At 43.1% G+C, this 14,014-nt stretch overlaps 1 protein-coding gene across 3 annotated transcripts in view; it reads left to right on the forward strand.

Annotated features, from left to right (window-relative positions):
- MPZL1 (myelin protein zero like 1) overlaps positions 1–12,606 on the forward strand; it is an 87,614-nt gene extending 75,008 nt beyond the window's left edge. For 2 of the 3 annotated variants that reach the window (XM_018046449.1, XM_018046448.1), the window contains one exon: positions 10,067–12,606. In XM_018046449.1, the coding sequence (XP_017901938.1) occupies positions 10,067–10,091 (25 nt within the window). In that variant the 3' untranslated portion in view covers positions 10,092–12,606. Of the gene's footprint in view, positions 1–6,000; positions 6,142–10,066 lie in introns of all 3 variants that reach the window. The other variant, XM_018046447.1, reaches the window with a different exon arrangement.

Raw genomic sequence — 14,014 nt, forward strand, 5'->3', positions numbered from 1 at the left:
AGGGAAGCAAGAGGGTCCGGGCCAGAGATTTGAAGACTATTCTGGTGGCTTTGAAGATAAAGGAAGGGGTCACAAGCCATGGAATGCAAGCAGCTCCCATAAGCTGGGGAGCGCAAGGAAGCAGATTGTCCCTGGAGCCCCTAGGAGGAAAGCAGCTTTACTGATGCCTTGATTCACCCCAGTGAAACCCATCTCAAACTTTCGACCTCCAAAACTGTAAAATAATGTTTGTCTTCAGCAGGTCTGAAATTGTTTTTATTCTCCTCCCTCAAGTTTGACTGATAATCTGGTTGGGTAGGATTCCAGATTGGAAATCATTTTCCTTCAGCATTTTGAGGCATTGCTGATTTTTCTAGCTTCCAACGCCAAGAAGTTGATACTGTCCTGATGCCTCCTCCTTTGTGTAGGGCCAGTTTTATTCTCCTTCCCTTAGAGTCTTTTTTTATCCCTTGTGTTCTGAAATTTTATAAAATTGTGGGATTTTTTTGTACATTATACTGGCTACTCAGTGGACTCTTTCAATCTGGAAGCTATGTCCTTCAGTTGGGATATTGTCTTCCATTATTCTCTGGAAACTTTCCTCCTCCATTTTCTTATTCTCTGTTTTGGAAATTCCTGTTAAGAATTGGATCATTTCCTAGAGCAGTTCTTTCTTATTTTTTCTGTTTTGCAATTTTCTTCTAGAAAATTTCTACAACTTTATCTTCCAACTTTTATTAAATATTTAATTGCTGTTATCTTCCTCTTAATTTTCAAGAACTGTTACTTATTTTCAGATTCTAGTAGCGCATACTTGTTTTCATGAATACAGTGTCTTATCTCTCTGTATAATTTTTTCTTGTTTTATATGATTTTTTTTAATGTTTTCTTCTGTTATTGTTTCCTTTGAATTCCCTTTTTTCTCTTGTAACTTTTGTCACGTTAGAAGCTTTCCTCAAATGCCCAATGATCCTGGGTTGTCTGTTCACAGTGAAGGCACTCATTAAGTGGACTTAAAAATGAAAGTGTTAGTCGCTCAGTGGTGCCTGGCTCTTTCAAGGCCATAGCCTGTAGCCCACCGGGCTCCCCTGCCCGTGGGATCCTCCGGGCAGGAAGACTGGAGTGGCTGCCATTCCTTGGCTGCCCTGTTTCCAGCATCCGGACCCCACCCTGCTGTGCCTGCTGTCCATGAGTCAGAGCCAGGCTCAGCTCTCTTGTGAGTAAGCTCCCAGGGTTCTGCCCAGTCCTGACTCTGGCCTTTTCGGGAGGTTAGTGGGAAGCAGTCCACACACCGTGTCAATCTGTGCTATCTTTTTTCAGTGTTTGCAGTCAGACCTCAGGTCGGCTTTGAGAGGAGAGCCCCAGTGCTTCCCACAGTTTTGTTCCTGGGTTGTTTTCTCTGTGTTCAGTGCAGGTCCCCGAAAGCCTCTTCTCTCTTGTTGTTGTTGTTCAGTTGCCCAGTTGTGTCTAACTCTTTGTGACCCCAGGAACTGCAGCACGTCAGGCCTCCCTGTCCATCACCATATCCCACAGTTTGCCCAAATTCATGTTCATTGCACTGGTGACGCCATCCAGCCATCTTATCCTCTGATGCCCTCTTCTCCTTCTGCCCTCAGTCTTTCCCAGCATCAGGGACTTTTCCAGTGAGTCATCTGTGTGCATCAGATGACCAAAATACTGGAGCTTCAGCTTCAGCATTAGTCCTTCCAGTGAATATTCAGGGTTGATCTCCCTTAAGATTGACTGGTTTGATCTCCTTGATGTCCAAGTGACTTTCAGGAATCTTCTCCAGCACCACAGTTTGAAGGCATCAATTCTTTGGTGCCTTTTTTATGGTCCAGCTCTCACAACCATATATGACCACTGGGAAGACCATAGCCTTGACTATGCAGACCTTTGTCCACAGAGTAATGTCTCTGCTTTTCAACACACTATCTAGGTTTGTTATCATTTTCCTGCCAAGGAGCAATCATTTTCTGATTTCATGGCTGCAGTCAGCATGTGCAGTGATTTTGGAGCCCAAGAAGAGGAAATCTGTCACTGCGTCCACCTTTTCCCCTTCTATTTGCCATGCAGTAATGAGAAACGCTGGACTGGAAGAAGCACAAGCTGGAATCAAGTTTGCTGGGAGAAATATCAATAACCTCAGATATGCAGATGACACCACCCTTATGGCAGAAAGTGAAGAGGAACTAAGAAGCCTCTTGATGAAAGTGAAAGAGGAGAGTGAAAAGGTTGGCTTAAAGCTCAGCATTCAGAAAACAAAGATCATGGCATCTGGTCCCATCATTTCATGAGAAATAGATGGGGAAACAGTGGAAACAGTGTCAGACTTTTATTTTGGGGGCTCTAAAATCACTGCAGATGGTGACTGCAGCCATGAAATTAAAAGATGCTTACTCCTTGGAAGGAAAGTTATGACCACCCTAGATAGCATATTCAAAAGCAGAGACATGCCTTTGCCAACAAAGGTCCATCTAGTCAAGGCTATGGTTTTTCCAGTGGTCATGTATGGATGTGAGAGTTGGACTGTGAAGAAAGCTGAGTGCCGAAGAATTGATGCTTTTGCACTGTGGTGTTAGAGAAGACTCTTGAGAGTCCCTTGGACTGCAAGGCGATCCACCCAGTCCATTCTGAAGGAGATCAGCCCTGGGATTTGTTTGGAAGGAATGATGCTGAAGCTGAAACTCCAGTACTTTGGCCACCTCATGCGACGAGTTGACTCATTGGAAAAGACTGATGCTGGGAGGGATTGGGGGCAGGAGGAGAAGGGGACGACCGAGGATGAGATGGCTGGATGGCGTCACGGACTCGATGGAGTGAGTCTGAGTGAACTCCAGGAGATGGTGATGGACAGGGAGGCCTTGCGTGCTGCGGTTCATGGGGTCGCAAGGAGTCGGACATGACTGAGCGACTGAACTGAGCTGAACTGAATGGGGCCGGATGCAGTGATCTTAGTGTTTTTAATATTTAGTCTTCAGCCGGCTCTTTCACTCTCCTTCTTCACCCTCATCAAGAGGCTCTCTAGTTCCTCTTCCCTTTCTGCCATTAGAGTGGTATCATCCGCATATCTGAGATTGTTGATGTTTCTCCTGCCTATCTTGATCCTGGCTTGTAACTCACCCAGCCTGGCATTTTTCATGATGTGCTCAGTGTTCCGATTAAACAGACAGGGTGACGGCAGACAGCCCTGTCGGACTCCTTTCTTGATCTTGAACCAGTCAGTTGTTCCATACAGGGTTCTAACTGTTGCTTCTTGAACCGCATGCAGGCTTCTCAGGAGACACGTAAGAAGGTCTGGTACTCCTATCTCTGAGAGCTTTCCACAGTTTGTCATGATCCACACAATCAAAGGCTTTAGCATAGTTGATGAAACAGAGATAGATGTTTTCTGAAATTCCCTTGCTTTCTCTATAATCCAGTGAATGTTGGCAATTTGATCTCTAGTTTCTCTTCTTTTTCTAAACCCAGCCTGGACATCTGGGAGTTCTTGGTTTGCATAATGCTGAACATGTTGCAAATCAGGGTTTCTGTTAAGTGACATTACCTGGAGTAGCCTTTGTCTTACTTGGTTATTTTTAATCAAGTAATAATGTATCTTTTACTTTACAGTTGTACAACTTGTTAAGTATATTTTCTGCCTTAACCTGATTCTGAAATTTATAAAGCCTTTGCCAGTCAACATGAGACTTGGAACTGTGATTTCCTTGCAGATTTATCTTCCAGTTTTTGTTTTATTTAGGTTTTCATTCAGTGGTCACCTTAAAACGAGGGCTGCTATCCTGGGGTTAAAACATTTGCTTCAAATACTCCACAGAATTCCTAAGCACCAGAGGGCCTCAGGTGACACTGGTGTGTGCTCTTACTCACCATCACGTGGCACCCTCAGTGTGCGTGACAGAAACACCTCTCTGTCTGAGCACCAGAGGAGTTTATGGAAGTTGTTCTCACCAGAATCCTTTTGATATTCTATCTTCCACTTGTTCAGACTGAAGCAGAAAAGGTTTCTGTTTGGAGAAAACTGGCTTGACCTAATATGTTCCTCTTATTAGGGAATTTATGAGATTAAATACTTTTTATAAATTGAACATAACCAAACGTAGCAGTTGTTTTGACAACCTGATCTTTCCATTGTATGTATCACTTCCACACACATCTAAGCGCTCAGCATATATGCAATGTTAGCTGAACGTGGAAAACACAGGGATGATTATCATCTGGTCCCTGCCCTACAGAACCTCAGAGGCTCCTGGGTTGTTGGGATCATCTTCAAGCTTTTCCATGATATGGAGAATTTTTTTGTGTGTGCATCCTAACAAACAACCTTGAGGAAATCTTCATATTTATTAGATAGACATCTTAGTGTATTAAGGGTTAGTCATGTGTTACAAACCAGTATTGACTCTCGGGTCCAGCTAATGGTGTAAACTTGCAGGGAATTATTTTACTTCAGCATTTGTTCCCTTAATCTTTGAAATAATGGGTCAGGGCAAGTTGATGTCTAAACACCTTCTTTTAAATAATGGGTTAGGGCAAGTTGACGTCTAAAGACCTTCTCATTTTTCCTTTGCTAATTATAAGGGTTCATGGTACACTGCGGGCTTCCCTGGTGGCTCAGACAGTAGAGAATCCACCTGCAATTCAGGACACCTGGGTTCAATCCCTGGGTCGGGAAGATCCCCTGAGAAGGGACTGGCTGCCGACTCCAGTGTTCTTGCCTGGAGGATTACATGGACAGAGGAGCCTGGGAGGCTTCAGTCCATGGGGTTGCAAAGAGACACGACTGAGTGGCTAACACACACACATACAAGCAAACACGGCATACTGTGCCTTATGAGGACACAGTCACTGCCCACGTACTGCAGTCAGATGTGTGAAATGGACACTTGACAGGAATATTTGCAAACTATCCCTTAGTACTTTCTTCCAATGGTTCTATCAGGACATGTTCCTTGATCAGCAAAACCTTCCATTTTCTACCTGCAGGCATCACCTGAGAGTCTAATAGCATTAGTCATTACTATTTGAGTGAATAAATAACTCCCTGTTATTTTATCAAAAGAGAAACAATACTAGTGCTCCAGGAAGGAAATTTACAAAAGATGAAACCATGATAGCCAGGCAGGGCATTAATTGTGCTATATTACTCATCTGTCTTTGGCCACTATTTTTGTTATAATTGGAAGATTAGTAACAGAAGACCTGACTAAAAATACCTTTAACAGTAAGAGATTTGTTAACTCACAAGCGACCCCAGAGCAGGGTACCTCTGTGTTCATTAGTTTAGTAATCCAGTAGTGTCCTTAAGGCGCAAGTTCTTTCCATCTTATTCTTTCATCCTCTGGGCACATTGTTCTCAGGCGCCTTCCCTCAACCTCAAAATGACTGCCATGCTTTGAGGCAGCTCATGAAAAAAGGCACTTGTAGGAAGAGCTGAATCTCCTCCCAGGAGGAGGGAGGAGATTTTATTATGAAGGAAAATTACCAGAAGCCCCCCAGCAAACTTCTCCTAGTTCCCTTGGCCAGAGTGGGCCACATGCTGATGCCTCTTGCCAGTCTTGTGCGAGTGGGCAGCAGTTATAACTGACTTTACCCCTGGGGGCAGGAGAGGTGAAACTGAAAGTCACTCAGTCCTGTTTGACTCTTTGCAACATAATGGACACAGTCCATGGAATTCTCCAGGCAAGAATACTGGAGTGGGTAGCCTTTCCCTTTCCCAGGGGATCTTCCCAAACCCAGGGATTGAACCTAGAGATTGAACTAGGGCTCCCGCATTGCAGGCAGATTCTTTGCCAGCTGAGGCACAAGGGAAGGAGGGTGGAGTCAAATTACCTGAGTGAAGGGAGTGAACACCAGAACCAAATTAGGGCTCTTGGACTTGCCTGGTGGTCCAGTGGTTAAGAAACCGCTTTCCAGTACTAGGGACATAGGTTCAATCCCTGGTCCGAGAGGACCCACATACCACAGAGTGGCTAAGCGCGTGTGCCACAACTACTGAGCCTGCACTCTTGTGCCCACCAGCTGCGACCATTGGGACCCATGCACCTAGAGGAGCCGCCACAGAGAAAATCCTGCTCCCCGCAGCTATGGAACAGCCCCTGCTCGCTGCAGCTTGAAGAAGCCTGCTCATGGCAATGAAGACTCAGCACAGCCAAAAATAAAGTTGGTTTCCAAATTAATTAAAAAAAAAAAAAAAAAAAGGCAGGGGGGACTCTTCCCGCAAACAAAGTGGGAAGTTGGGTTGGGAAGGGTGTCAGGTAGGCACAACTTAAGAGTTTGGAGTATCTTTCTTTGTAAAGCTTAGTTTGGAATGACATTGATTTCAAATAATCTTTGTGTGTATATCTTTGGGACAATTGGTTTTCTAGATTCTTTTCTGGAAACAATGCTTTGTATACAAAAGGCAAGTGGGAACTCCCTAGCGGTCCAGTGGTTAGGATTTCAAGCTTCTGCTGCAGAGGACACAGGTTTAATCCCTGGTTGGGGAACTAAGATCCCACAAACCACATGGCACAGCCAAAGCCAACAGGAGGCAGGTATTTTTGGAGGACAGTGAGTGGGAAAGTTATGTTTGTGTCAACTTTAGTCTATAGATGTGTAAGGTCTCCAGAAGTACAACACGTGTATTGTCTCCTGTAGTTCTCACGGTGGTCCTGTGAGGTAAGTTCCTTCATTATCCCTATTTTACTTGTGAAGAAACCAAGGCTGAGCTAGGTTTAGTCACTTGCTCAAGGTCAGTAGTTACTGCCAGAGCTGGTATTAGACCCAGATCCGTGTGGCTCTTAAGACATAGACTTATCCTGTCCTGCCTATATCCAGTTCTTTTCAACTTTGTTTTGATAATTAGTTTCATTTATGTCAAAGAATGTCACAACACACACTGTTTCACGTCTGTATTTGGTGATGTGAAATAAGTACTGAAAATGTGTTTTGTGAACAGTCAGTGAGCATGTGGTTAAAGCAAATCTGTGTTAGGGTGTCAAGGGTGATTCCTCTAATGCCCGAAGGACCAGATTCAGATTCTAAAGGGCTATAGAGGCTATGGAGAGTGTAATTCCTGAATTACACATATTAAGAAATTAATATGTGTTGAGAGATAGGTATTCTTGCTCTTCCATAACCCTTTCTTCCTGGAGTTTCTCCCTACTCCGTCGCCACTGTGTTTTTATATTAGAATAAATTTCATGCAGGTAGTGTCCAGGGATAATTTCATTTCTAACTGGAACTAAAAGAATAAACCTAGGTCAAGCAATTAGTTTTTTGAAACATTTTTAATAGTAAGGATTATTTGTATAATAAATAGTTGAGGAAAATATGTATGTATGGAGTGATTTTTCACTTGGTTGGTGTAATTCTTTGTGGCAGCACCAAAAAAAAAAAAAAATAGAGGATGAGGAAAGGTGTCAGGATGTACAGTACAGCTAGGTTAGCATAGGTATTATTATTGATGCTGTTTTAACTCTCAAACACCCCAAAGTGCATGTTTTAGCAATATAGCAGGTACATTTCCAAGTCCTTGGTTCACTGACCCCTCCTGAAGTCCTCAGTGGTCTTAGCCTAAGAAGACCGTTGACTTCTTGTTAAAGTCCTGAGGCGTGTTCCACAGAGACTCAGTGTACCATCAGCTTCCAGATCTCCCTCAGACCAGACCTTAGAGAGCTATTCACAACTGAGCTACGTTCACTGGCAGATTCCCAGTCCCCCAGTATGGTGAGAATTCCTCCAGGTCCATTATTTCTTGCACCTTTCATGCACCTACAGTCTGCCAGGGGCTGTTCTAGGCATTTAACAAAGCCGCTGGCTGAAGAGCTCCTAAGGGGGAAAGAGGGAGGACGTTAGGAAGCAATTTGGAGAAACAAACCCATCAGTAGGAAGGGGCTCCTTTTATCCTTCTGTGTTTTCCCAGTTCCTTTTGACAAACTGTTGTGTCCTCGTACCGTGAAAGACCTGTCTCACATGAAAGACCTCCCTAGTTTCTTAATATTTACTGACTGATTCAGAGGTTATTCTGTTATTTTCCTTTGTTGCTTTCTCCGTTCTCTCTCTTTCCCACTCACACAGTGTATCGGTTACCTATTGCTAGATAATAAACCACTGTAGATAATGACTTGAACAACATTTGTTTGTTTAACTTTTTATTTTTTAGAACCACATTTAACTTGCAGCTTTCTGATATGAATATAGAGGGTTTCAGTTTGATTCAGTATTAGCAGCATGATCTGTTGCGTTACCCATGACAGCCCTGAAAAGTATCACACGCTGACCAAACACAAAGTGACCTTGCTTGACTTATTTGGTAACAGTGGTGTACTTTTAATTGTATTTGTATAACAGTGTGTTCATGATAAAAATGATTGCTGTATTTTGAATGCTGTCAGACATTGCTTAAGTTTTAGTTGTAGATATCATCTAATTCTTACAACAGTCTTGAGAGAGATAATACTATTGCTAGTGCCATGTTAGAGATGAAGACAGTAATGCTTGGGGGGTTAAGAACACGCCTGGCGTGAGGCCCCACGGCTGGTGCTCAGCAGCGCTCCTGCCGTGCTCAGGACGTTCAGACTGCAGCTCTGCCGGCGTTCAGATGGGTCTAGCCCTCGGCTGTCACTGTGTAAGTCTTCTTTCAGGAGCACCATTGCGTAGCTCGGTTTATCCCTTCTCTGGAAGCTGGAGTGCCTGAACTCCGCAGGATCCCACGCTGCGCATTAAGGGATGCTGCCTGTAGGACTCCTAGATGGGAGTGAGGATGTTTATTTTATTTTATTCAGTTATTTCTTATAAAGTAGACTTCATTTCTTAGGGCAGTGTTAAGTCTACAGAAAAATCTAGCAGAAAGTAAAGAGGTCCTATGTACTCCTTCCTCTCCAAAGGTTCCCTGATTGCTAACAACTTGGATGGTTGCGGTACCTTTGTGACGGTTGATGAATTAATACAGAGAACTTTCTAATTCACTAAAGTGCACAGTTTGTATTACGGCTCACTCTCTGTGTTGTGCATTTCTGTCATGTATCTACCATTCTAGATTCATATAGAAGTTTCAAGAGTGTTCATTTTAAACCACATGCTTCTGGCTACTGATCTTATGACTTCAAAATTGAAAACTTAAGCACAGTAGTAGACTATTCAAGGAGAGATTCCCTGGATTGGGACAATTGCCTTTGGGTTATATTAAACTTCTTTTTACCTCTAAAGAAGGCTGTTTTGTGGTAGTTGCTGTTGTTTACAGTTTTAGAATCTCTGGGTTGGAAGGGACTCTGAGAGTTGTGCAGTACAGCCAGCTGTCTCATACTTGAACCCTTGGTCCTCCCAAGAGTCAAGACTCACTCTACCCGAGGCAGCCTTGCCTTGCTGTCCTGGTGGGACCCTGCCAGCCCTCTTCCTTACTGCTGAGGGTGAGAGGAGGGCCTCTTCTAGTCCATCTAGGGCTTTTCCTTGTAAGTCTGTAGATGTGGCTTTGGGGTTATTTTAAATTTGAAAACAGGAAAAATGTTTACCTGATCTTAGATATCAAAGAAGCAGTATATGGGTTATAGTTAGACTAAAAGAATCATACTAGAAGTAGGCATGTGGAAGAATATAGGAAGTTTTTTTTTAAGTACCTATTTGTGTAAAATGATCAGTTCAAACTTGATTATATTTTCGAGTGGCACTGCATATGTTGATTTCTTGTATCATTCTTAAAGTCATGATTTCAGCGGGTCTTGGGTTGGCAGAAGGGTCCATCTTTGTCCTTGAGACTCTGATGCCAGTTACAAGAGTTGAGGAATTCTGTGACAGGTATTTAAGGGTAACTCTTGAGAAGGAATATTATATTGTTACAGATATTTTAAAACAGACACAAAAGTAGGCAGAATAGTATAACAAATCTCTGTGCACCATCTTGAACAGTTACCAAGCATACCCAGTCTTGTTTTGAAGTCAGTCCTGGACATACTGTTCCTAAGAAGAATATGTTCCTGAAGACATTCAAAAGGGGGGACTCTTTGCTCTGAAACCCTAACAATGTCACATTAATCATCGCTTCTGTCCCTGCACTTCACAAGGCCACCAGGTTTTCCATACCTCTAATTCTGCTTCTCTTCCCCAGGGCCCAGTCATATACGCGCAGCTAGACCACTCTGGCGGACACCACAGCGACAGGATTAACAAGTCAGAGTCTGTGGTGTACGCAGACATTCGGAAAAATTGAGAAGACCGCGATCATACCCTAACCAATAAGCAAATCCAAACTGGACTCTTGTGCAGAAAATGTGGCCCATAGGTATGTGTGGCCTTGGAAACCAAAACGTGGAGAAGCACATGTCTAGTCATAGAGGGAGAAAAAGATGTGTATAAATGTTCTATTTAATCTTCCTGGTGCAAGGAGCCAGTGTTGCATGATTAAGAGACGGTATGATTCTATGTGTATATGAATTGTCTTGCTGGTTTTGTACTTCCCATCAGGATCATTTACAGTTGAGAAAATTCGGACACATTCCTGTCACCATCGTTTAGATGTGGTTTGCCTTAATGGGGAAAGTAGCAGATCTTTTAGTATTCTGATAGACATGGCCTTTTAATATAAGGGCTTAACCCACCTTTGTGTGTACTGTAGTTGGAGAGTGGAGATTCTATGATGGAAGCATGTTCAGGATGGCCTTTAGCCCAGGGTATATCGCCTATTTGGCAGTTGTTTTTAGAAAGCATCCATTTGCTATGCCACTTGAAGACTATGTGATTTTTGTTGCTATTTTTTCCTCTCTAAAATACAGGGCAGTTTTCTGCTTTCAGTGTTGTGTAGACTATAAAATTGCACCCTGTAGCATATCATCTCAATTTGTGGATTCATCATAGCAAGATTAGCAAAGGATCAATGCCAGAAGTCATTTCTTTCCAAGTACTTTTACATCCATACCATAATCGATACATAATTGAAATCGAGAACCCGGACTGGCTTGAGGAGTAGTACTATTTGGAGAGCAAAAGGTATGGTATGTTCTTTGCTGAAGTCCTTCGTGCTTGTAACAAGTCCCCATATAGCTTAAGGAGCAGAATTTCTTTTCTTTCTAAGTAGCCAGAAATGGAATAATTAGATTGCCAGTCTCTGGTATGGCAGAGCTCTCTCTAGAGAATCATTATAAAGCTTCAGTCATTTTCCAGCAGCCTGGCTCCTATAATAATAGCTTCAAGGCCTTTGAGGTTAAAGACAGTTAGATCTGTAAAGAATTTTCTTCATTTAAAATTGAAAATACAGATGATATAGTCCCAGAACGCATTGGGGTAAGTGGGTGTGACAGGTAATGTTAGTTTTCATCTCATTTAGTTTGAGGTCCCCTAAGACCTGCTTCCTTTTTTCTTCCTGTCTTGTTCTCTTTGTGAGAGACTTTGAAGGCCAAGTTCTAAGGAAATAAAGAGTAATTTAGATTTGAAGATGTCTAGGAGGTGGTTACACAGAGAAAAAGTGTACGCGCTACAAACAAACTCTGCCCCATATGTGTAGTCTTTTATTTTCTGAGAGACTGCTGTTAATCCCATGGTGCTCCAGCTCACATTCTGTTGACATATATGTCAGCAGGACTGGGTTTTGTCGTCGCACGTGCCTGCCATCTCTGAGCCTGGCGTGTCTGGTCTGTGCTGCACGCTGGAGGAAGGCCTTTTGGCTCTGCTGCCTGTCCCTCCTTTGTGCCCACAGGCCCCATGCGGAAGAGGAATGAAGAACACTCGCCCTGAGCAGTTCTGCAAAGTCACCAGCTTTGCCTTGTACCCTGGGCTTCTCTGACTCCACGGTGAAAACTCCAGAACCTTTAGGAGACCTTTTTGTGTAGGGGGAGCGGGGGCAGTGGGTGGGGGGGGATGCGGGTGTTCAGACGTCCGCATTCTTCAGGCCACCAGGATGAGGACACTCCTGGTGAGCCCTCCCACTGTGAGAATTGTACAGCCATCCGAGATTTCAAGGAATAAGAAGATAAGCTGTGGAGAGACCAAGTGTATGCATTGATGTGTGTAATTTTCTTAGTCTTTTTTTTTTTTTTTTTTTACGGAGAAAAGAGGATTCTCCTTTTCCTCCTTTCTCAGCAGGTCCAATGAATCTACTATGTATGGAACATTCCTAACACCTCCTGAGAGCAAGAGCCCTATTTTTCTGCATGTTTGTGAAGCTCCCACCCAGAGCACCAGCTATCACTTCTGTTAGCACGGCTGTGAGCCTCCTCTCCCCGCCTCCACCGGGCAAGGGTCCCGGCTTCCCACTCTGGGTCTGTGACTGACTGGCCTGCAGGGAGCTGCTCACACTGGGGTGGAGCACTTCAGGGTTGGGGCTTTTTCTGAAACTCCTCATACCACCTCCTATGGATCTTTTGGCCCTTTCTCCTGGGTCCCAACATCCTCATCCCTGGACACAGACGACAACAGTGGAGCTGCTTCCAGATGGCAGACTGTCCTTTTCATGTCTGATTCTCAGCAGAATGAGGCCTCCTAAGACTGCACGTGGTTTTTCTAGGGGGGTACCTGCAAGGGATTACTTGACATTTAAATTTCCTCTCTGTAGTTTTTGAATGGAACTGTATTCAGCCAGGTAAAAACCCCATTCATGTTCATTAATTTTTCAGTTGTTTTATGAATATTTTAATACATCTTTTTCAATTACTGGATTGTGTTGTGTGCTCAATTTAGATCAAGTGAAGAAGAGATCAGAGCCCTTTCCTTAATCTCTCTCCAGCCACACAGGCGGCTTCTTCAGAAATGCCCCCCGTGTGCCTACCTCAGGCCCTTTGCACCTTCAGCCTAGAATACACGTTCTGTGCATTTGTGTGGTTTGCTCCTTCACTTCCTTTAAGTGTCTGCTCACATATCACCTTCTCAGAGAGACCTTCTGTGATATGTAAAAAAGCAACCTCGACCACCCCTGGCTCTCTCTAAGCCCTTAACCCTGCTGCTTTTCTCCCTGTCAAACCATACATGTGTTGATCTGTTTTCCCTACCAGAACGTAAGCACTAAGAGGCCAGAATTTGGCTGTTTTGTTCACTGTTCCATCTTTAGTGTGTAGTACATTATCTGGCAGTTAGCAATTGCTCGATAAATGTTGACTAGATGGATGTTGGAGAGATGGATTTATCTATTCAACAAATCTATATCCTATCATATGCCAGGCACTGTGCTAAGCATTAGGAACACACAGCTTCGCAAGGATCTTGCCACAGTAGAGGTGAGAGAAGGTGACATGGTAGTAATAATAGCTACTAGATATTAGTACTTTCTGTATGCCAAAAATTTCTTGCTCTGTTTAGCACTATGAGTCAATCCTAGTTGTGCTAATCTCAAACTCAGTTTTAGAAAGATAAAGTCAGTATATTACAGCAGTATTTTTTTGGATACATCTCTAAGAGTAATACAATCAAAAGCAAAAGTAAACTAATTGGACCTAATCAAACTTACAAGCTTTTGCACAACAAAGGTAACTAAAAACAAAAAGACAACCTATGGAATAGGAGGAAATGTCTGCAAAGACGCGACTGATAGGGCTGAATTTCTAATATATATAAACATCTCCATAGATCAATATATTAAAAAAAAAAAACCCAGTCCAAAAGTGGGCGCAACTTAAGTAGACATTTCTCCAAATAAGACATACTGATAGCCAACAAGCACATGAAAAGATGTTCAACATTGCTAATTATTAGAGAAATGGAAAAACTGCAATGAGGTATCACCTCACACCAGTCAGATTGGCCATCATTAAAAAGTCTACAAATAATAAATGCTGGAACAGGTATGGTGAAAAGGGAGCCCTCCTACACTGTTGGTGGGAACATAAACTGGTGAACCGTACAAGGGTCCCTTAAAATCTAAAGTCAGATCCATGACCCAGCAACTTGAGTCCTGGACGTATGTCTGCAAAAGGAGAAAACTAATTAAAAAGGGTACGTGCACCCTAGTGGTCCTTGCAGTGTTAGTTACAAGAGCCAGTTCACAGAAGTGGCCTAAATGTCTACTGACAGATGAATGGATAAAGAAGATGTGGTACAAATAAACAATGAAATACTAGCCAGCCATAAA

Source organism: Capra hircus, chromosome 3 (assembly GCF_001704415.2).
Source record: "Capra hircus breed San Clemente chromosome 3, ASM170441v1, whole genome shotgun sequence".
NCBI classification, from domain to species: domain Eukaryota; kingdom Metazoa; phylum Chordata; class Mammalia; order Artiodactyla; family Bovidae; genus Capra; species Capra hircus.